General features: G+C 47.0%; 2 protein-coding genes across 18 annotated transcripts; one reads left to right on the forward strand and one right to left on the reverse strand.

Annotated features, from left to right (window-relative positions):
- The first annotated feature begins 138 nt into the window (after positions 1-138).
- Positions 139-18,029, forward strand: LOC100193154 (uncharacterized). 17 transcript variants are annotated; one of them, XM_035967687.1, is made up of 22 exons: positions 139-1,731; positions 2,495-2,788; positions 2,877-3,131; positions 3,238-3,370; positions 3,455-3,594; positions 3,680-4,313; positions 7,813-7,877; positions 7,957-8,058; positions 8,249-8,391; positions 11,639-11,694; positions 12,048-12,688; positions 12,783-12,973; positions 13,089-13,380; positions 13,720-14,007; positions 14,093-14,202; positions 14,717-14,763; positions 15,042-15,372; positions 15,924-16,325; positions 16,497-16,734; positions 16,838-16,874; positions 17,431-17,602; positions 17,668-18,029. In XM_035967687.1, the coding sequence occupies exons 1-17, from the start codon at positions 301-303 to the stop codon at positions 15,056-15,058; spliced, it is 4,839 nt and encodes a 1,612-aa protein (XP_035823580.1). In that variant the 5' UTR covers positions 139-300; the 3' UTR covers positions 15,059-15,372; positions 15,924-16,325; positions 16,497-16,734; positions 16,838-16,874; positions 17,431-17,602; positions 17,668-18,029. The 17 variants fall into 17 exon arrangements, with proteins under 17 accessions (XP_035823580.1, XP_020408649.1, XP_035823581.1 ...); XM_020553060.2 differs by having other exon boundaries at positions 17,694-18,029; XM_035967688.1 differs by having other exon boundaries at positions 17,431-17,569.
- A 402-nt stretch (positions 18,030-18,431) lies between these two features.
- Positions 18,432-20,984, reverse strand: LOC100191642 (Polyketide cyclase/dehydrase and lipid transport superfamily protein). Its single transcript, NM_001348730.1, has 5 exons — positions 20,365-20,984; positions 20,072-20,254; positions 19,908-19,991; positions 19,296-19,377; positions 18,432-19,198 (listed from the first exon to the last, which is right to left on the reverse strand). Exons 1-5 carry the CDS (start codon positions 20,896-20,898, stop codon positions 18,711-18,713), a joined length of 1,371 nt encoding a protein of 456 aa, NP_001335659.1. The 5' UTR covers positions 20,899-20,984; the 3' UTR covers positions 18,432-18,710.
- Positions 20,985-22,451: the final 1,467 nt, after the last annotated feature.

Here is a 22,451-nt window from a genome sequence, read left to right on the forward strand (position 1 = left end):
TACTATATTTGAATTAAGATAAATATGAGTATATGACTGAGTTTTCTAATAGTCTCGTTATTTTTTGCCCATGGCCGATTTTCTTTCGGTCAAGCTTTTGGGTGCGTCGTCAACTAGAAGACCCATCTGGTCAACGTCAACGATAAGGCCCATTGGGGCTATGGACTCGAATGTATGGGCCTCGATCCAGTTTGTACCCGCCGTAATCATCATCAGTAAACGTACAGGCGCATCGCGAAAAAGCTCGCAAAATCGCAGCACACTAGCACAGAACCTTGGACGCGAAGGCGTCATACCCCGATGCCGGCGTCGTCGTCGCCGGCGATGGCGTCGCAGCATGCGCCGCCGAGGCGGGAGCTCGACCTCGACGCTTTCCTCCCGTCCTCTCCGACATCCTCCGGGGCCTCGGACGCCGACCCGGCCGACGATGACCACCGCCGCGCCGTCGACGACCTGCTCCGCCTCCTCTCCTCCTCAGACTCGGACTCCGATTCCGAGGAGTCTAGCCGCATCCCAAGCACCAGCATCCAGACGCTATCCCGAGTCCAAGCCCCGGCGCCTGTCGCTGAGCCCTCGCCGTCGCCTTCCCCATCCGCGTCCCCGTCCCCGAGGAGATCCGCATCGGCCTTGCCGTCGGAGACCCTCTCCTCCCTCGTCGCGAGAACCTTCTCGAGCAACGGCGCTTCCTCGTCGTCGAAGCCCCTCCCCTCGCTCTTCCGGGGCGTCCGCCCCAGCCCCAAACCCGGCGCCGCGCTTGCCGCTGCTGCCGCAGCGTCCCGCGCGGTCCTCACCCCACACGCCGCTGCCATCAAGTCGCGCCGATCAGTATCGGCGCCCGTGGAGAAAGTTCTGGAGGAAGAGGGGAGTGGCTCCGAAGGCTCCAAGGAGTTCCTTCCCACTGGGAGCTTGGAAGCAGAGGTAGAAGAGAAGGGTGATTCGGAAGCGGTTGCTGATGCGACCAAGCAAACTGCAGGTGGGAATGTGGGTGCGGAACTGGGAGAGGATAAACAGGCAGAAGTGGGAGGTGAAGAGAATGCTGAGGCTATAAAGCTGGTGGAGGCAAGTCCTCTGGATGCTCTAGCTGCGGAGGATTCCAGTGGGCATGAGCAAGGTAATGATGCCAATTTGGCGGAAACTGACCAAGTTGGGAATCAGATTGAGGCTGTCTATGAGGAAAATGAGGATGACCAAACTGGAGGTGATAATCATGTTCAATCAGGTCAGGGTATGGATCTTATTGCGATTGCTTTAGAGGAAAGTTCTGATGATGAACATGAATTTGAAAGATCTGACAGTATCTTGCAAGAACAAGTGGAATCTGGGAGCTTAATTGATAAAGTGATTGAAGATAGGGTAGAGCAGCTGGAGGCCAGCAGGAAGGCTGAGAACACAGAGAAGAAGCTGAAGGTGTCAATGAAACCGTTGGAGTGGGCAGAGGAGCTTGAGAAGAGGCAGGCCTCGTCTGGTCAACATTGGGAGGAAGGAGCAGCTGCGCAGCCCATGCAACTAGAGGGAATCGGAAAGGGCCCACCAGCTATCGGTTACATGCAAATTGAGATGGACAATCCAGTAACCCGTGTCATGTCCTCACCGTCATTTAGGTCAGACCATGGCTCTCCCCAGGTGCTGGCTGTTCATAGGAGCTATATAGCAATGGGCACATCTAAAGGTGCTGTCATCGTCATTCCAAGCAAATACTCCATTCATCAAGCTGATGATACAGATGCAAAGGTTAGTCATTGGTGCTGGAGCGAATAAGGCATGTTTGGTTCACACTAATTGGTATTGTTGTATATTTCGACTTAAAGATGGCATATTTGTTATGCACTGTCTTGGTGAAGTTCGAAATTGTTCTTTTAAAAAATATTTGTTGCTGTATATAACTAGGAGCCTTAACTTTCTTAGTCTATTGTCTTAAGGAAAAAACAGGAAGGGACCGAGAAGTACTGTTACATTTCTGATTCTGCTACCGCTGTATGTTGCATATGTCCATCATTCTTTAGATGTGTTCTTGTGATCAGAATAGCACTTTCTCTAAGAATTAAGTCAAGCTGACTCTGAATTTGATTTGCTGCAAAAAATATGGTGTCAGTTACTGCAGAAAAATCTGATACAAAGATAACATTTAGGTAGAATTTGCAGGAGTATCTCATATTGTAAATTTGGAGTAGAATATGCAACAAGTTCTAGGAAGGTGCTTAGGGAAGGGAACTCCATTGTTTGTTGTGGCCCTTTAATGGACTCCACACCATACATCAGTGTGCCATTGGAACATCACATTGTTTTCTTTTTCATTCTTGTTGCTATTATTTTTTCTTTAAAAATAACTCATTGATTGAATCGATGGCTGCACATGTAAATCGGAGGAACCCATATGCAAAATCTTGTTGGACGAACTTGGAGAAACTAATACCTGTTCTAGTTTGGTGGCTTAAAAGTTCTATAAATTATGTGAATCACTTTGCGGTATAAACACTTTTAAAAAAACTTTCAGATGCTGTTCTTTTGGAACCAAGGCGAGAAGACTCAATCACCAGTGACTGCCATGTGCTTTAACCAGCAAGGGGACCTTCTGCTAGTAGGATATGGTGATGGTCATATGACAATTTGGGATGTACAGAAATCTGCAGCAGCAAAAGTTATATATGGCGAGCATACAGCACCAGTAGTGCATGCTTGTTTTATCCGCCAATCTAAAGCCATCACTGGGGATTCAAAAGGGGTAGTTCTATTGCACACATTTTCCATTATCCCCGTAATTAATCGTTTAACTGTCAAGGGAACTCAGGTATGGAGAAACACTATTTCACTCTACTGTGCTCACTAGTTTTTGTGTTGAACATGTGGTCTGACAAAACCTTGCTACAATTTGGCAGCGTCTTTTTGATGGGAATACTGGAATTGTGCTCTCAGCCTGTCCTCTTGTAATGGATGAATCTTTTGGTTTTAGTAATTCATCTGCCCAGGGAAATCAGACAACTTCCTCCAGTGGTGGTCTTGGCAGCATGATGGGTGGTGTTGTTGGAGGCGTGGTTGGAGTAGATTCTGGATGGAAGTTTTTCAACGAAGGCTCTTCTCCAATGGAGGATGGTGTTGTAGTCATGTTTATTATGCATCAACATGCTCTTGTGGTATGAACCAATTACAATTTTGGAAACATGTTCTGTGATTTTAGTAGCTAGTATATGTGTCATGAATACTTATAATGAGCATAATATCATATTGTTTTCATGTTAGGTTAGACTCCGTACCAATATTGACCATGTTGACCATATTGAGACCTTCTCTAGACCAGATGGAGCACGTGAGGGCTCCATCGCGTATGCTGCGTGGAAATATACATCATATTTGAATGAATCGTCATCAGTAGGTAAAGTAGCCCTTCTTTCATGAGCATTGGCGCTTTCTTTAATGTGTATTTCAATTTTTGGGGACTAACATGATGATGCTATAGATGAAGAACGAGTGTCATGGCTAGCACTTGCATGGGACCGTCAAGTGCAAGTTGCAAAGTTTGTTAAATCAAAGATATTTAAACACAAAGAGTGGAAGCTTGATAGTTCAGCTGTTGGTGTTGCCTGGTTAGACGACCAGGTATGCAAAAGTTCCTTTTTTTGCTATTCATTTAATATTTTCTCTACTTGGTAACAAATTAAATTATACTCTCTTTTCTCTTCAGATGTTAGTTGTCCTTAATTTGAGAGGGCAACTCTGTTTATTCTCTAAAGATGGCAGTGAGCTTCGCAGAACTACCTTTGTTCCTGATGGCCTTCTTTTTGATGACACCATATTGCACCATGCACATTTTTTTAACAGGTTTGGTAACCCAGAGAGGCATTTTAACAGTTCAGTAGCGGTAAGAGGTGCTACAGTGTATATTCTTGGGCCATCTTTTCTCACGGTTTCCCGACTTCTTCCATGGAAAGAGCGAATTGAAGCACTAAAGAGGGCTGGCGATTGGATGGGTGCACTAGACATGGCAATGAGGCTTTATGATGGTCAGACACAGGGTGTTGTTGATCTCCCAAGAACGGTTGATTCTATTAGAGATGCCATAATGCCTTACTTAGTAGAGTTGCTGCTATCATATATAAGTTATGTTTTTGAATATATTTCAATTGCGCTGCCAAATCATACTGGAAAAGGGGGAGAATCAGGTGTTCTAATAGAGGCAGATCGATCCCTGCTTACACAAAGAGATGAGCAGTACGCTCGTGTAGGAGGGGTTGCAGTTGAGTATTGTGTCCACATTGGACGGAATGATATCCTTTTCGATACAGTCTTCTCTAAGTTTGCTGCTGCAGAAAGTGGAGGTAGGCTTATTCTAACTCTCAGTAGAAGCAGTAACGTTATATTTTGGCTAAGTTCTGAACTTTATTTTTCATGCCTTTGTGAGCACTAAACATTTAGTATGTCCTATAGGTCATGTAAGATTGTGAACTGCCTTGTTGTATTACATAGGAGGTGGTTACATATATATAGAGACCCAAGGTAAACACTAACCCTAATGGGCTAGCAGCCCAACAGTGGTGCCAACCCGTCTACGGATACATATAGGAGCACACACTCTAACATCCCCCGCAGCCGCAACGGGAGCACCACAAACGATGAGACTGTAGCAGAAGCCGAAGGTAGGAGCCGGCGGGTTGAAATCCCCTGCAGTCACAACGTCGTGAGGGTACGAGTTTTGCGGCTAGAGTAGAGACCGGTGCGTACTCCATGTAGATGATAGCCCCTGGATGCCGAGGTAGCCGAAGTCGAGGTGGTGTGCTGCCTTGTTCTTCGAGGGGGGTCGACGTTCGAGCGTCAACGTCCAGCGGGGCAGCGCAACAAAAGAAGAGCAGCGGCAGACCGATGACCTTTTCGCTTCTTCTATCGTCCGGTCGTTGAGGAGCCCCGCTAGGGAGGCCGGCGGCAGCGCACGCGACAACGCTGGTCAGGGTGGCCGTGCTCGAAGCAGAAGAGAAGAGGCAGCGGCGGATTCGGTCGGGTGGCCACGACAGTGACAAATCCAACCAAGAAGACGATGATTCGTCCAAAGAGACGACAGATCCAGCCGGGAAGGTCGCAGCTGTAGTGAATCCGGTCGGGAAGGTTGCGACAACGACGAATCCAATGGAGGCGACGAAGAGGGGGTAGGGCGACGGGGTAGGTCCAGCCAGGCAGGGGCCTGCGTCGGGCCTGCCAGGGGGGTTTGACGTCGGCGACAGGAGAAGGTCGAAAGAGGCGTCACCGCTGCTGGGGAGGCGTCCATGCCTGGGCGCAACCGACGACGCAGATCGAGGCGTCCTATTGGCCCGTGCACGAGTAGCGGCAAGGGAGGCCGCTAGGGAAGCAGACGACGGTGGCTGCAGAGGGCTGGCCCGACGGCTAAAGAAGGGAGGGAGGCCAGCCGTTGAAGAGCGGGACGCCCGCGCGGAAGGCCTGACAGCAGGGACTGGCCCTGGCAGGGGCGGGTTGGGCGGATCTGAGCCGCTAGGAAGGAGAGGGGAGAGGTGGCCAGCGGGGAGGGGCTGTCGCGCCGTGGCCGGGGAAGGTGGTCGCGGCCGTGCCTTTGCGCGCCAGCGGGGAGGGGAGGGGGGCCGCGCCGCCGAGGAGTAGGGGAGGGAGGGCCACGCCGTTGGGAGCCACATTGCGTGCGGGCGCAGGGCGTCGCCGCTCAGGCGCGTATGGGCATCCTCCGGCGGTCGGGAAGAAGCACAGACGCAGAGACCTGCGTCAGCGCGGTCCGGCGGCAACATGTGTGTCCTTGGGCCTCGAGCCGCCATCCCCTTGCTACTGCGGCTGCTCGACCTCTGGAGGAGAACTGAGCTGCAATCTCGGGAGAGGGCTGTAGCCTGCTTGCTCACGAGCTTGTGTTGGCTGGGGAAGAAGGTGAGTCACTCAATCGAAGGCGGATGAGAGGGAAGGGGATCTGCGGCTGGCATGGTGGCCGTCCTCGAGAAGGAAGCATGAGCCTCCCGGGGACGAAGGCATAGGGGCCGGCCGGTGGCTTGGCAAGTGGGAAGAGACGGCGATGGCTGTGAGGTATGGGAAACCCTAACCTAGTCAGATACCATGTAAGATTGTGAACTGCCTTGTTGTATTGCATAGGAGGTGGTTATATATAGAGACCCAAGGTAAACCTTAACCCTAATGGGTCAGCAACCCAACAGTGGTGCCAGCCCGTCTACGGATACATATGGGAAGACGAATTCTAACATACCCTGCATTTGCAACGGGAGCACCACAAACGATGAGACTGGAGCAGCAGCCAAAGATAGGAGCCAACATGTTGAAATCCCTCGCAGTCGCAGCGTCGTGAGGGTGCGAGTGTTGCGGCTAGAGTAGAGACCGGTGTGCACTCCATGTAGATGATAGCCCCTAGTTGTCGAGGTAGCCGAAGTTGAGGTGGTGCGCTGCCTCGTTCTGGGGGGGGGGGGTCGACGTTCGAGCGTCAACGGTCAGTGGGGCGGCACAACAAAAGAAGAGCAGCGGCCGATCGAGGTCCGTGCATGGGCGCAGCCGACGACGCAGATGGAGGCATCTTGGTGGCGCGTGTACGAGCAGCGGCAAGGGAGGCCGCCAGGGAAGCGGATGGTGGTGGCTGCAGGGGGCTGGGCTGACGACCAATGGAAGGAGGGAGGCCGACCGCCTAAGAGTAGGACGCCCGCGGGGAAGGCCCAACAACAGGGACTGACCCTGGTAGGGGCGGACCGAGGTGGATCTGAGCCGCCAGGAAGGAGAGGGGAGAGGTGGCCAGCGGGGAGGGGCCGCCGCGCCGTGGCCGGGGAAGGGGGTTGCGGTCGCGCCTCCGCACGCCGACGAGGAGGCAAGGGAGGGCCACGCCGCCTAGGAGTAGGGGAGGGAGGGTCGCGCCGCCGGGAGCCGCAGTGCGTGCGGGCGCAGGGTGCCGCCGCTCAGGCGCGCATGGGAAGAAGCACAGACGCGGATAGGCCTGCGTCGGCGCGATCCGGTGGTAGCGGGTGCATCCTTGGGGCTCGAGTCCCATCCCCTTGTGGTTGCTCGACCTCAGGAGGAGAACCGACCTGAAATCTCGGAAGAGGATTGCAGCCTGCTTGCTCGCGAGCTCGTGTTGGCTGGGGAAGAAGGTGAGCCACTCAATCGGAGGCGGAAGAGAGGGAAGGGGATCTGGCTGGCATGGTGGCCGCCCCCGGGAGGGAAGGATGGGCCTCCCGGGACGGAGGCACAGGCGCCGGCCGGCGACCTGTCAGGTGGGAAGAGCCGACGGCGGCTGTGTGGTTTGGGAAACCCTAACGTAGTCTGATACCATGTAATTGTGAACTGCCTTGTTGTATTGCATAGGAGGTGGTTGTATATATAGAGACCCAAGGTAAACTCTAACCCTAATGGGACGACAACCCAACAGTGGTGCCAGCCCGTCTACGTATACATATAGGAACACACACTCTAACAGGTCATTCCATCAAATGGTCTTTGTTGAACTTTGCCCATGAAACACAGAACCATCGAAAGAGATTTTCATGCTTCTGATCTAAGTTGTTCACTTCCAGTGAATCCCTTTTGAATTCTGAATCGATGCAGAAGGTTTTCCATATTCTGAAAGAGTGCACATAATTAAAGACAACACACGTTCACGTGCATGCACGCATACTCTCTCACACTGGCTTAGGCTTAGAACATATATGTATTAAAATTTCATAGGATTATATGTATTTGTAGTCTCTATATTAGACAAACATTGTATATGTAAACATACTTGCAAGCTTATGGAATGGTGTATATACATGTATCTGTTGTTAAACTCTTGGCTCTTGCTAACTTGAAAAGTTTTAAATAACATGATAACAGGTATGTTTCTGGAGGTGCTAGAGCCTTATATATTGAAGGATATGCTTGGTTCTCTGCCCCCTGAGGTGAGCAGCATCAGAATTTATACTAGTGCTAGAATAAGAATCCATAATGAATTTGCATGTAATCCAATTGTACTTGTAGATTATGCAAGCACTAGTGGAGCATTATAGTGGCAAAGGGTGGTTGCAACGAGTTGAACAATGCATCCTTCACATGGATATTTCTTCATTGGACTTTAATCAGGTATAGGAAGCATTTGTAATTTATTTATGTGATTAGTGCAATAAATTCTTATGTATCGTTTTTGTCCTTTTGCCTATATTGACTTAGGAAACAGCATTTTAATTTGCTATTGGATTTATTTTGGTTCCATTTCGTAGCTTGAGCTATAGTTGAAACTTGCCAACACATTTTGTGCTTATGTTGTGTGCAGGTAGTCAGACTTTGTCGTGAACATGGGCTATATGGTGCACTAATTTATTTATTTAACCAAGGCCTGAATGATTTCCGTACACCACTAGAGGAACTTCTATCAGTCGTTCAGAACACCAACAGTAAAGATGATGCTTCTAGTGGGTATGAAATATTCTGGCTAGCAGCAGATCTATGAAGCAATACGATACTATTTTACATTCTGATTTTGTGAACACCATTCCTACATATAACATGATACGATATTTTAGATTGTCCATTAGTTGTGGATTGTGAATTGGCCAAGATATTGTTAATTCTGAAATTCCTGGTAAAAGTGTTTATAGCGAACACCGTTGTTGCTCCTTATCTGGTTATCATTTTTATTTCAGAATATAACAAATTAATCTTGATTTGCCCCCTCATTCTTCTGGTACACAGTTCTAGTCAAGCTAGATCGTGTTCTTTGCTCAGTTGACTGGTAATTGCTCTTCCCCAATGTTTTACTTCAGAGTACTGCTTCCTAGGATTCTGACCATTGCCCCTTGCTCTTGGGGCTTAGGGATAATAAATCTGGAAAGCGAAGGTTTCACTTCGAATCCTTTTGGACCAAGCTGGAAGGATTTCAGGATGTTCAATCTGGGTGGAATGTTGTGATACCGGTCCTTTGCCCCTTTAAAACTGTAGAAAGGAAGCTCAAAGAGACCGCCAAAAGGTTATAAGCTTGGAGCGAAAAAAAGGTTGGTCATGTGCATTCTCAGCTTGCTTTGACCAAGGAAGTCCTCCACAGGCTTGAAATGACTCAGGATATTAGAGTGCTCATCCAGGTTGAGATATGGCTCAAAAACCGGCTTAAAAAGAAAGCTTTACTGCTATCCTCTCTCATGCGCAGCATGGCTAGGCTTAGATCTAGAATTTCCTGGCTAAAGGAGGGAGATGCTAATACAAAACTGTTTCACCTTCATGCTCGACATTGCAAGAGGAAGAATTTTGTTTCTAGACTGGTGGATGGCTACTATACCCTTACAAGCCATGATGAAAAGGCTGCTTGTGTCGATCCCTTCTACACCAACCTCATTGGAAAAAGTGTTGATCGAGATAGGGTGATTGATCTCGAAGCCCTGGGGATGCCTACTTTTGAGCTGTCTGAGCTTGATGCCCCCTTTTCTGAGCAAGAAGTGGAGGATATCATTAAAAGCCTCCCTGCTGACAAGGCCCCTGGGCCTGATGGTTTTACTGGTCGTTTTTACAAGGTATGCTGGCCTATTATAAAACCTGATATGATGGTTGTGCCCAGAAATATAATGTCATTCCTATCAGATGTTCAAATGAGGATATGGTGGAGACCCAAGGTCTGCTACCTTGTGGAATATCTTCGTTCCCTTGTCGTTATTTGGGTCTTCCTCTATCCTTGCACAAGTTATCTAGGCAACAGTTCCAACCTTTTATTGATAGATTTGCTGACCAGCTTTCAAGTTGGAAGGCAAACTTATTGACGAAGGCAGGGAGAAGAATCTAAGTTCAGCATGTCCTTACCAGCATGACGGTTTATATGGCAATGGCAGTGGATATCCCACAATGGGGTTTAGATGCCATTGACAGAATAAGAAGAGGTTTCCTTTGGAGAGGTCGAAAAGAGGTAAGGGGGGCACTGCCTTGTGGCTTGGTGAAAGGTTTGCCGCCCCCTTCAGCTTGGTGGGCTGGGTATCTCCAGTTTAACAGAACTCTGTTGGGCCCTTCGAATGAGATGGCTCTGGCTGTCTAAAATAGACCCCTCCAGGCCTGGATTGGTCTCCCAATTAAAATTCCAAAAAAGGCCACACCCTTCTTTAATGAGGTCGTGCTCAGTGAAGTTGGTGACGGGGTGAATACCAAATTCAGGAAAGACAAATGGTTACATGGTAAAAAAAATTGCAGACCTGGCGCCTAGACTCCTAGCTACAATTACTAAGCGGATTGCGAACAACAGAACTGTGAGTGAAGCTTTGACTAACAGGAAATGGATTGCTGACATAAAAGGGGCTCTCTCAATGGGTGTGTTGATTGATTACCTCCAGCTATGGGAGATGCTTTCAGCCATTGAGTTGCAGTCTGGAATTGAAGACAGACATATTTTCAGTATTGCCCCAGATGGAATGTATTCTGCAAAATCCGCTTATAATGGACTGTTCATGGGTTCAGTTTCCTTTGGGCACTACACAAGGGTTTAGAAAACCTGGGCCCCACCAAAGTGTCGTTTTTTCATTTGGCTTGCTGCCCATAATAGATGCTGGACAACCGTTCGACTAGCTAAAAGAGGCCTAAACCACCCTGCGAAATGTCTTCTATGTGACCAAGCTGAAGAAACTCTAGATCATCTTCGGGTGGCTTGCTCCTTCTCGAGTCTTTTAGTACCAGTTTTTTCGGAAATTTGGGCTTCACTCCCTTACCCCCCCAGCCGGCGGTCACCTCCTTCTTGAATTGGTGGGAGGAGGTTTCAGAGGTGGTCTCAGGTGTCACCAGAAAAGGTCTAAACTCCCTTATCATCCTGGGTGCTTGGACTATTTGGATCCATCGGAACAAATGTGTCTTCGATGGATTGTCTCCATGCCTCACCTATATCCTTGCTTGGGCAGATGAGGAGAGAAGTCGTTGGGAGGCAGCTGGGGCGAAGGGCCTATGTTCTCTGGCTGCCTCTGCAGCTGCTCCCTAGGGTGGTGTGTTGTTTTTTCCTTTCACAGGATGAGTTCTTTTTTGTATGCTATTTTCTGGCCCCCGTGAGGAGGCCTGTTGATGTATGGTCTACTTTAGACCACTTTATCCTATCTTCTTAATTTATAAAGGGGCGCAGTTCTCCTGCGCGTTTTCAAAAAGAAGGGCCTCTAGCCGAGTTGGTTAGGTGGTCTGAGTAGTACTCCTTAGGTCCTGAGTTCGAATCCCAGTGGGAGGCTAAGGTTAAAAAAGGTCACTCGTTAGTTCCTCTGGTTGTGTGCACACGAGATGGACTGACCTATGGGGGGGGATCCTTGTGTAAGATCCGGGAGGGCTCAAAGCACGAGTAAAGATCCGGCCTATAGGGGGTGGACCCTCGTGTTGCATGGGGGACCAGCTTTCGTGACCTTTCTCAGTCGGGGCTCCGATTGAGCTTCTTCTTAATATAATATTGTGGGGGCGGTCTTTCTCCTACCGGCCGAGTTTTTCTTCTAGTGCACAAATGGATGTAATAGTAATACTATGTAAAAGTTTCTCAAATTCTTGTGAATATAAAGGGTCGATATGTGGCTATGCTTGTTTAATTTTTGGTAGATATTCCTGAAGCTACACATCGAACTCAATATATTTTTGCTAGGTTTTAGTATGTTGCTAGAATCAGATAGAATCATAGAAGTATACAGTAATATGTTAGCCTCTAACCTGTTGTTTGTTCCAACAGATACAGGATGCTTGTTTATCTGAAATATTGCTTTCAGGGTTTGGCATTTCCTCCAGGTTAGTGCCTCCATTTGTGTCATACGATTTGTCATTTACCAGTTTATTATATCAATGGCAGATTAGTATATAGTTAGACCACAATCCCTGTTTTCCATGTGGTATTGCTTTTTAGGTGGGCCCAGAATCCTGTATATTTGGTTTGTAGAACTTTGTTGAAAGCTTGATTATAACTGGAGAGATTGAATCTACCATAAGATTCTTTCAGTCATCAGAATGTCTGCAACACTACCAGCAGATTCTTTTGTAAAACCAGAAACAGTAAATGTTATATTGTGTTGATTTTTTTCTCTTATATTGTAAATAGAAGTATAGAACTCAGATAGATGTTCTGATATGACTTTCTTTTTAAGGGCATGGAATAATTCCCCAATCCCGGCTTCATTCAGTGAGGGAAGAACTCCTTCAATTTCTGCTTGAAGAATCTAAGCCACTCACTTCTGAAGTATTTAAGGGTTTCAATGCTTCTTGTGGAAAGTGCCTAAACATATGCTATCTGCTATGGTTGGATACTGAAGCTACTTTGGAAGTCATCAAATGTGCTTTTGTACAGGATAACTTTGAGTCTAGAGATGAACTTCCGAGTACTGTCAATACATCTGCTTCAGATAATGAAGATGGTATTGATGCTGGAAGACCAGAGGGCCAAAATGCTATGGTACAAAATGTGGTTGATGCCATCATTGACATAGTTGGTTTGGAAAATGATGTGATTCGGTCTGTTATGGGTAGAACTGAATCAGAATTATGGCCTTCGGAGAAGGATTTTGGCTATTTAATGGAGTTTGTGTCCTTTTTTGTTTCTCACAAAAGGGCTAATGCATCTAAGAGGGTTGTTATGCACATTCTTACTTATCTCATTTCGTCATATGATGACACAAGAACAAGGATTCAGAAAGAAAAAGAAGTTCTTCAACTCTTCAATGCGGTTCCCCGAAACGATTGGAATTCGGATTTTGTCTTGAACCTTTGTTCAGATGCTCATTTTTATCAGGTTTGCTACCACTGCTCTGTTAGACTCACTCCTATGTAGCAATGTTGCTCGAAATTGCCAGCTTATGAATGAAAACATTCTTGTCCTTGTGCAGGCCTGTGGTTTGATATTTACAGCCAGGAATCAGAATTTGGCTGCTTTAGATAGTTACATGAAGGATAAAGAGGAACCTTTCCATGCTTTTATCTTCATTGATAAGAAGTTACTAGAATTGGTTGACGATGAAGCTTTGTCGTTTCATACCACAGTAATATCTCGCTTTCCTGAGCTAGTCAAGCTAAGCAGGTAAAGTTGTCAACTATTTATTTATATCAACCAAATCATATTCTTTTCTTTTGTTCTTCCTCTCATGTTTGTCTTTCAACTGAATGTGCTCATTCTCTCTTATGCCTGGACTCAGGGAATGTGCATTTGTCTTGGCGATTGATCATTTCTGTGATAAGATACAGCAAATATTAGCAGAGCTTCGTTCTGACCGACACAGCCTCTTTCTTTTCTTGAAAACTGCTATTGAAGTACACTTGTCTGGAAAACTTGACTTCAGTAAGCTTGAATTAAGAAACAAACAAACTGTTGAACTCCAGTACTCTTCTACTGAAGTTGAAGCTTATCAGCAGAGGCTATCAAATCTCTCCAAGTTATGCCACAATCCTGTTTACATCGACGACGAGTTAGTTGAGCTTTATCTGGAGGTAGTGATAGATTTTTGAACTTAAGTACCTTTCAAATGGTATGTAGCATTTGATAATCACTGAACATTTTAGTGCTAGCCGCTATACTGCACATGAATTTTGTAAGAACAAACTAAAAATATATTGGCAGGTAGGACAGTGAATCTCCAGAAATAATTAGGCATCACATAGCAAATTTAGCATTTTTTCGAATAAAAAAAGTTGCGCACTGTTAGCTTTAGCCGCAAGCTTTGAAGTAACCGTCACAGATTTCTTTCTCAAAATACATAATAGGAAAACAAAATTTATCGCTGCATATTTCTTATGATCTTTGTTAATCAAACACATCTTACTTCACAGCTTTTATGTCAGTATGAGCGAAGGTCAGTTCTGAAGTTTCTGGAGACTTTTGACAGTTACAGATTGGAACGGTGCTTGCATCTTTGCCTAGATTATGGAGTTACAGATGCTGCTGCTTTCTTGCAAGAGAGGGTTGGTGATGTTGGGAGTGCCCTTGACCTTATTCTGGCTGGACTTGATGAGAAAATTAGCTTATTTATCTCTTCTGTGGAAAGTACTTTCTCTGGCGTCGCATCAAAAAGTATCGCTGAAATTAAGCAACCAGACATCGTTCTAGAAATGAGTGAGGTTTATTTCTCACACATTTGAATTCTTGTCTAGGTTTTTAACTTCTCCTGTGCAGGTATTAACATTTTCAACCTATTTGTTTAAGGCTCATCCAGTGCTTGATGCATTGCATGCCTCCATTGGATTGTGCCAAAGGAATTCACAGCGCTTGGACCCAGAGGAATCTCAGTCCCTTTGGTTCCAACTCCTTGACTCGTAAGTTATGCTTTAATACATTAATATTTAAGTTAGCATTATAGTGTTTCAAAAAAAAATCTGTGCGATGAATATATTGCACAGTTTCTGGTCAGTCATTGTTGCTACATATGACCATAGCTAGCTGAGTTGATCGAGGGTGTGAATGTATGCTTAGATCATCCAGGCTCACGTCCTTGTCGAGGGGAATTTGGGTGTCTATTTTTCTTATTAAAAAAACCCGATCGGGGGGTGTTAAGACAGCCCCAGAACATTGCATTAAGAAGATCTTACGCAGGTTGACCCCTTTCCATCCATACACAGCAGCACTATAGCCCACGTGAGAACGACAAACTGGTTCCTCCTAGCTCTAGTTTTTTTAATATAGAAAACACCAATGTGTCCCTGTTCTTAAAAATGGCATATGGAGTGCTTATGGGCAGAGTGCTAGCATATATAATTAATGCCTTATCTATGGTTGTTAACTTTTTATAAAAAGTCAAGCAATAAACCAATAACAGAATTATTTTGTCAGGAAATTATTCAATAGCGCATCTAGAAAGACAATGCGAGCCTATTGCTGTAAGCCTGTGATAATTTGGGGGAAGTTTTTTCCAAACTGTTCTCAATTTTTGTCATGCTCATAGTTTGCTGAAGACATATTTAAGGGGTGTTTGTTTGAGATTATAATATGTCCAGATTATATAATCTAATAAATTTTGAACTAACACTTTCTTCAAAATTTATTGGATTATATAATCTGGACAGATTATAATCCCAAACAAACACCCCATTATATATTTATATTTTGTACTGATGTATACTAGTACTTCTTCCAAATTGTTGGGTTATTAATTCAGCTTCTCAGAGCCATTAAAAAAACTGTATGGGATCAAGGATGTAAATGGAAAAGGTGTCAAGTCCAATTGGAGTGAAGCATCAATGGAACATCTGAAGGAAAAAGGACTATCTCAACAAATGAGGATTTCAACTAAACAAAAGTGCCTAAATGTTCTGCGAAAAGTATTTTCACAATGTGTTGGAGAAATAATAGAGGCCATGGCTGGGTATATTCCCCTACCGGCAATCATGGCAAAACTGTTATCTGATAATGGGAATCAAGAGTTCGGTGATTTCAAACTTGTGATACACAGAATGTTATCTATGTATCTTTACGAAAAAAGAATACTGGTATGACTCATTTGTCTATTACTTGTAGGTGAAGGCTGTAATTACATATTCCGTTTACTGCTTTGTGTGGAACATTGTAGAAGATCATTGGTAAATTTTGAATCATATGACACTCATTGCAATAGAGCAAAGGTTTGAAACAGCCGCTCTGTATGGTCCATGTTGGCTGCGTTAGCCTGTATCCTCATCCTGAATAGTATTCTTGTGACTTCGTTAGTAACTCAGGGACCAAGTATGAGACCAGTTCATTAATGCGCCCTTGAATTTTGTTATTTAATAATGCTACTCCCTTGTAATGCCCTAAACTAGATACATTCGTCCATGACCTGATCTATGTTCTTGTATTGACTCCTGGAATTGATTGTTTTGTTTTGCTCATTTAAATCTACCTCGTGATTCAAGTGTTGAGCTCTCTACCTAGCATGTACCAATTGACTTAAGGCCAAATGAAAAATATCTCTGCTTTTAGTTTCTGGCAATCTCCCATTATTTTTCTGATAAAGAATAGTTCTTAGCTTCTCTGCTCTGATACCTAATTCACCTATTTGTAGGAAACGGCTAAGTCAGTAATTGAGGATGACTCATTTTACACCTTGAGCTTATTAAAGAGAGGAGTTTGTCATGGGTTTGCCCCACAGACTTTCGTATGCTGCATATGCAACTGTTCACTTTCTAAAGAAGGTGCTATTTCAGCCGTACGTTTGTTCAGTTGCGGGCATGCAACACATCTTCAGTGTGAGTCTGAGCAGACCAGGTCATCCAATCAGGAATCCAAAGAGGGATGCCCTGTTTGTCTCTCAATGAGTGATACGCAAGCTCGAAGCAAATCACCTATGTTTGAGAATGGGCTAATGAAGTATTCTGGGGCTGAACATGAAGTGTCACATGGCATGTATCAGATTCATGAAGTTGATCATGCTGAGAGATCTCGTGGGCTTCAACAGATGTCACGGGTATGACTATTATCAGATGGTCTTACCTTTTTTTTAGGTTGTATAATAAATCTTGCAACTAAAACTGGATGCCTTTCTGACAAGTGAAAAGTGAAACTGTACCTAGTTTTAATCTTCAATCGTGTCTCTTCTAATCGGTATGTGATATGTGCATAACATTTATTTTTGCAGTATGAAATACTGAATAATCTTCAGAAAGCGCAGAAGTCCTTTCATATAGAAACCGTACCTCCATTGAAACTTGCACCGCCAGCTATATACCATGAGAAGATACAGAAGAGGACCACTTCGGTTGGTGAAACTAGCAAACATTCTGTTAGAAGTCAGAAACCCCAGAAAATTTGGCAAATGAAGGAGAAAAAATCAAAAGAGGCTGGGAGTCATCATCCACAAAAGTCAAGTTTTCTACGTGAGTTCATATTCCAGTCACTGACATCATAGGCATTAATTTCACTGTGCTGATTCAATTGTGGCTTTCTGTTTGCCTGCTTACTTCCTTTGATCCTCTGCAGGTTAATAGAAGAAAAGATTGCTGATTTGTTAAGTATGGTATGTAGTTCAAGCTTTACGCCTTCAGTAATCTTGCTTGTATCGTGTGGTTTTAATATATGCGATATATATGGAGAATGTCTTTGAGATCAATACTAAAAGAAGGATATTAAGTCTCCAGCCTATATACGGCTGGATGCACGATGAGGCAGAACTTGTCACCGCAGTAGCTCTTTCGAAGTGATGCGAAACCTCCATCTTTTGAGTCTTAGCGAAACACCTGATGACACAGTCAGCGTGGCACAACAAAGTTAGACACTGTTTACAAATGGCTTCACATGTACTTATGATCAAGAGAAAAGGTGGCAGGACTAGAAGGAAAGCGTGTGTATTTGAAATTTTGGATGGAGTTCAGAGTTTGTACTGAAATTCGCTGGCAGGATGGTTGGATAGACTATAGAGCGTCCAATTTAGCATCTAGTGCTATTTCCATTCTCCATTGACAAGCGGGCAAACGGCCAATCTCGAATATGTTTATCCTTTTTGTTGCATGCCTGGTATGCTTGCTCAGTTAACAGTATGGCTGGCCACCAACATCTCTTATTGTTTGGTGCAGAAACCAGATCCAAACTGATTGTTAATTTGCTTCATGCCATCACCACGATCGAATCTTCAAGACTACAAATTTGTCAGCGTGATGGAGCCTGCCCATCAGTACATAGCTTTTTTTTTTGTCTTGGGGATGCATCCTGTTGGTGAGATCCTCTTCCCCTGCACCATGGTCAGAGGTACAGTAGCCACTTTGACCCAGTTTGCTGTTTGACTCGGCTGACTTTACCTTTGTTGCTTACAGGTTTATCATCTTCTGCTTAATTACAGGTTCTGTGGAGCCAAGGTGCTTTGGGCTAGGGAGGAAATTGTAACAGTAAATTTTCATACAGTTCATCGTGATTAGTTTTGTGTACAGAGCAGAGCATACACGTGGTGACATGGTCCCTGTAGAGGGACACATTCGCAGTAAAGGTGGGATGCCTCGATTCATACTCAACAATGTAAAGTAAAGGTGGGATACCTCAATTCATGATCATTGTAAAATACGTGCACAGTATAACACAGGAGCACTGGCTGAGTGGCATGTATCCTTGCAGTTCATCGCGATTAATCTCTGTACAGAGCTGTTATACTGTCGGTTTTGATATCAGTTGCAATTACACATCTGCTACAGTTTTGTAGTATCAGATATCAGAACACGTCGGGCCCGCAGAACGCCTGGAAGCTCGTAGTTGTCGGCGCCGAGCATCCTGTCGCCATTGGGTTGCGCTGTACTGTACTACTACTACTACGCGTCTGTTGTCTAGGTGGGAGGGAGGGGAACAGGGCAACGTCATCTCATATTCATTTTATGGGACGGACTGGACGGAGGCTCCATCTCCATTTAAAGAACTGTGATGTTCAATCAAACTCTGCATTCAACACCCTCGCATCTGTACATTTAAAGAAACAGCGCCTAGAATATGGATTAAAACAATCTGTCTGACGATACTGCCCCCGGTTCGTTCTCATCCTTACCAAGAACAGCTAAGGTAGACCGAAAAAAAACTCTGTTCTTCTCATCTGCATAATCACCTGATCTGGTCACTCAGATACAAGATTACATGAAACAAATTTTTACACATGTATATAGTAGGAAACCCCTCTCCCTCGTGATCCGACAGCCGGCAGCGTATACACACGTAGACACCAAAACGCTCTTCGTCCGCTCTCTTTCAGCCACAATGGCATCAGCACCAATTAACCACATCCACAAAGCCCACACAAACCACCTCCTTCCCCCGCTTCTCGACGTCGGCGATCAGCACACGGCACGACCGTACGAGCGACAAGGTGTGTAGGACGCTACAACGTCTTCCTCTGCCCAACGAACCTCCGCGCGACGCCGAAGATGAGAGCCTTGGTCAGGAGCCCCTGGTCAAGGGTGCAGCAGGCCAGAGCGACCGCGCCGCCGAGCACGAGGAGCCTCGCCGCCGCGTGGCTCCTCGTCGCGGGCTTCTTGTTCTCTGTCTCCTGCGCGTCGTCCGCGGTCTCCGGCCCGTCGCCGCCGCTGGAGCTGGACAACGACTCCATCGACCGGCGAGCGAAACCGTCGGCGCTGACCTTGGTGTTGATCCGGGCCATCAGGGCGCTCCGCGACGGCGGCGCCCCCGCGGCCCGCGCCTGCTGGTAGGCCCGGAGCCCCGGCTCGATCCTCTTCACGCACCCCCACATCCCTTGCCTAATGCCCAGCTTGGCGATCTCGTACGGGATGCCCATGTCCTCGTGGTGGAACAGCAGAACCTCACAGGCCGTCGCCCCCCTTCCTCCTCCGTTCCCTCTCCTGGACTCCACTGTTTCCAAACATCGAGTTCTTAGTTCATCTTTTTTTTTATTGGTCACCATCCTCGAGCAAAGTGAGCGAGCGAGCGAGCGAGGAGAATGGTTTACCTGCGCGGATGCACCAGCTTGAGTAATACAGATCGACTCTCCGAGGTCTGCTACGCCGTGGAATGGATGAGCATGGTATGCCCTGCGCATATATCAATCACATTGCCAACACGTCAACAGTTGGGCATTGTATTTTGCGCAATGCTGATGGCCTGCGTGCATAGCTTGCTTTCGAAGGAACAATGGTGATGGAAAGGATTGGAGACTCCGCTGCCACCAACTCAGCACTAACATCAGAACTTGAATGGTGTCAAAAGTGTACTCCGCAGGTGGTGGACAGGTTGCCTCAGGTCAGTCTCATTGGGCACACATAGCCATCAAGAAATATCAGGATTAGGGAACAAACAGGCCACTGCACTTCTAAAGCTGTGTGCCTTGTGCCTATTCCAAACTGGAGTTATTAGTTGACGGGCAACACAGACACAGCATAGATTACGGTCTGCATGAAGCGTAAGCTATATAGCCAACAGGCCATGTGTCAAAGTTCATCCAAGAAACTGTATAGTACTTTTGCATCAGGGATCAAGCATAAACCCCACTACCTCCTGGAATCAATATCCCCAAACAAGAACAACACGCAGTAGTTCTTTTTTTTTCCAAGTCTAGTTTTACCTTTGTGACGCAATAATAGGCGCCCCCCAGCTTCCATATCCGCCGGGCGATTATGTACTCCCTGTCGCTGCAGAAGAAGGGGAACTGCGACAGCGAGCGCAAGAGATGAGTCATACAATACAATGCGATGAGTCAGCCAGAGAGGCCCGCTATTTATTATTTACCTTCCGGACCCAATGCACTTTCATCGTCCCAGTGGTCCGGCACTCCTCCAGGGTCTTGTGGTAGATGAGCATGTCGTCCCACCTGTTGGACATCCGGAACTCGTCGTCCCCGAAGAAGTCCCTCACCTCCTCTGGACTGGCGTTCTCGAAGATGCTGCTGCTCTGGTACTGCGGAGGCCCGGTCTACAAAATATTCATCCAGATAAAAATAAAATTCAATCGTTACATGAACATGAAATCAAGTAATAAAAAAAAACACGACGCTGAGGCTCGTGAAAAAAAAATCCGCTCACCTGGGCGTCCCTCCTCCACGCCCGGTACGTCATGGTGGGCAGCGACTTCTCCATCATCTTGGTCCAGGCCGGGCCACCGTCCGCGCCCTCCACCAGCCTCCAGAGGTTCACCAGGTCGGCCATCCCCACCGCCACCGCCACCGGCTCCTCTCTCGCCGTCGCCGTCTCCGTCTCCGACGACCTGCCAAGCGCCACCGTTCCGCGGTTCCGTTGCACGGCGTCCTTGTCACCCTCCCTCTGCTGCACGGCGGTGCCGAGCGGGGCGCGGAGGCGGGCGGGGAGCTGGGCCTTCCAGAAGTCGAGCGTGGCGAAGGGCGGCTGCGCGGCGGCGGCGGCGGTGGTGGCGCTGCCGCCGTCGTCCGCGGTGGCGACGACGAGGCCGGCTGCCCAGCGCGGGCGCCAGGCCCAGCCGAGCAGCAGGCCGAGGAGGGCCGCCGCCCACAGGGGCCCCGCGAGGAGCGCCATCTCCCAGGCCGCCCCCCACGCCGTGGGCTGCTCCAGCACCCTGCCCACCGCCGACAGCACGTACCCCATCGGAGCCGACCGGCCGAGCAGTCGACGGCGTAGGGGGTCGGACGCGGCGGTGTGTGTGTGGGGGCAGGGTAGGGGGAGGGATGGAGGGAGGGAGGAAGGAGGGGGGCTTTACGGCCTCTGGCGAGGATTAAAGACTCGATTTTTTTGTTTGGTTTAGGGAAGGGTAAGGTGTGGTGCACGAGCAGGGATGGAGGCGTGTGGACACGGTGCATGGACTATCTCACTCTTGACCTCCCTATCTTTTCTACCTATCTGATTTCTAAACCTTTCATTTTTGTACTTTGCAGAGTTTAAATAATCAATCCCACCCTACTTTATTTGGAGTTCGCAGAGCTGCGTGGATGCTACGTGATATGGTAAACAAAAACAAGAGCTGAGTCTGGTGGGCATTTGTTTATTGGTTAGGACTTAAGCGTTTCATCATTTTTTTGTTAAAAAAGAAAAGAAAAGGTATGGTTTGCCCTTTGGTGTTCTAACTCATGTATTATAGATTATAATAGCGTGCTGATGGTGTGTGCTTACTTACCGCATCATCTCATTAGCTGTTGGTTGTGAAGTCGCTTTCCTAAGCATTCCATGTATCCCCGACTCCCCGTGTTGTTCCTTAAAGGCACAAAGGGTACACAGCTAAAAGGAATATGCTATGCCCGTGGCTTCTAGGCTTGCCAAACTACACAAAAAGGGCCATGCATAACTATTAGTCCGTAGCAACATGACGTTTGATTAGGTGTGGAAAAAACAAAATCTTCGTCCAAATAAATCAGCTCCTAGAGCAAAAAGGGGGGGGGGGGGGGGGGGGGGAATCGGACCAATCTTACATGTTGGATCAGCTCCTAGAAAATTGATTTGTTTATTCAGGAACCGAGGTAGTATTTTACATGGAGAGTGTTATTCAAACATGCGATTTGGTGGGTGGTCAACTCGGTAAACCCTTCCGATCCTATGCTTCTACGATACGTCATTGTTCTTGGCTGAGACTAATTGACTAAATCACCCTAGAGTCAGTCACGTACTCTTTCTCAATTCCCCTCCTCTCCCATGTTGGATATATCCCACAAAAGCGATAAGGGGATATAATAGAACCCAAAAAAAATATTAGTGAGACAAAAGAAACTCACTTTTCTTTTCTTTTTTCATTTGATGAAAGGGGCGCTCTTGTCTTGTGGCCGTACGATGCAGCAGCCCATGGACCGGGCGCATGCACTGCCGCGACAAGCCCAGCCCAACCCCAAAGCGATAAGGGGATCTGGGGGCTGAGGCTGCCGGTGGCGCGCGTCGATTCCGGTGGGGGCCCAAATCTCACTCCCGTCCAACGCCGCGCCGCCACGTCGGCTCGCGACTCGCTTTGGTGCCCCACTCCCCCCCTCGCCGGCGGCGTCACATCGCCACCACTAATCGGGTCGGGCCGGTCGGCCGTCGTGAGTGGCAGCATCCGTGCTTTTTTTTTTGCGTGCTCTGTGCTATATTTTTGCCCCCCCTTGTGTCTGCCACCCATATTGTTGGTACTTCTCCAACACAGATTTTTCTTGCTGCACGAGCTGACACGTCGCGGG

The sequence above is a fragment of the Zea mays genome, chromosome 5, assembly GCF_902167145.1.
Source record: "Zea mays cultivar B73 chromosome 5, Zm-B73-REFERENCE-NAM-5.0, whole genome shotgun sequence".
In the NCBI taxonomy this organism is placed as follows: Eukaryota; Viridiplantae; Streptophyta; class Magnoliopsida; order Poales; family Poaceae; genus Zea; species Zea mays.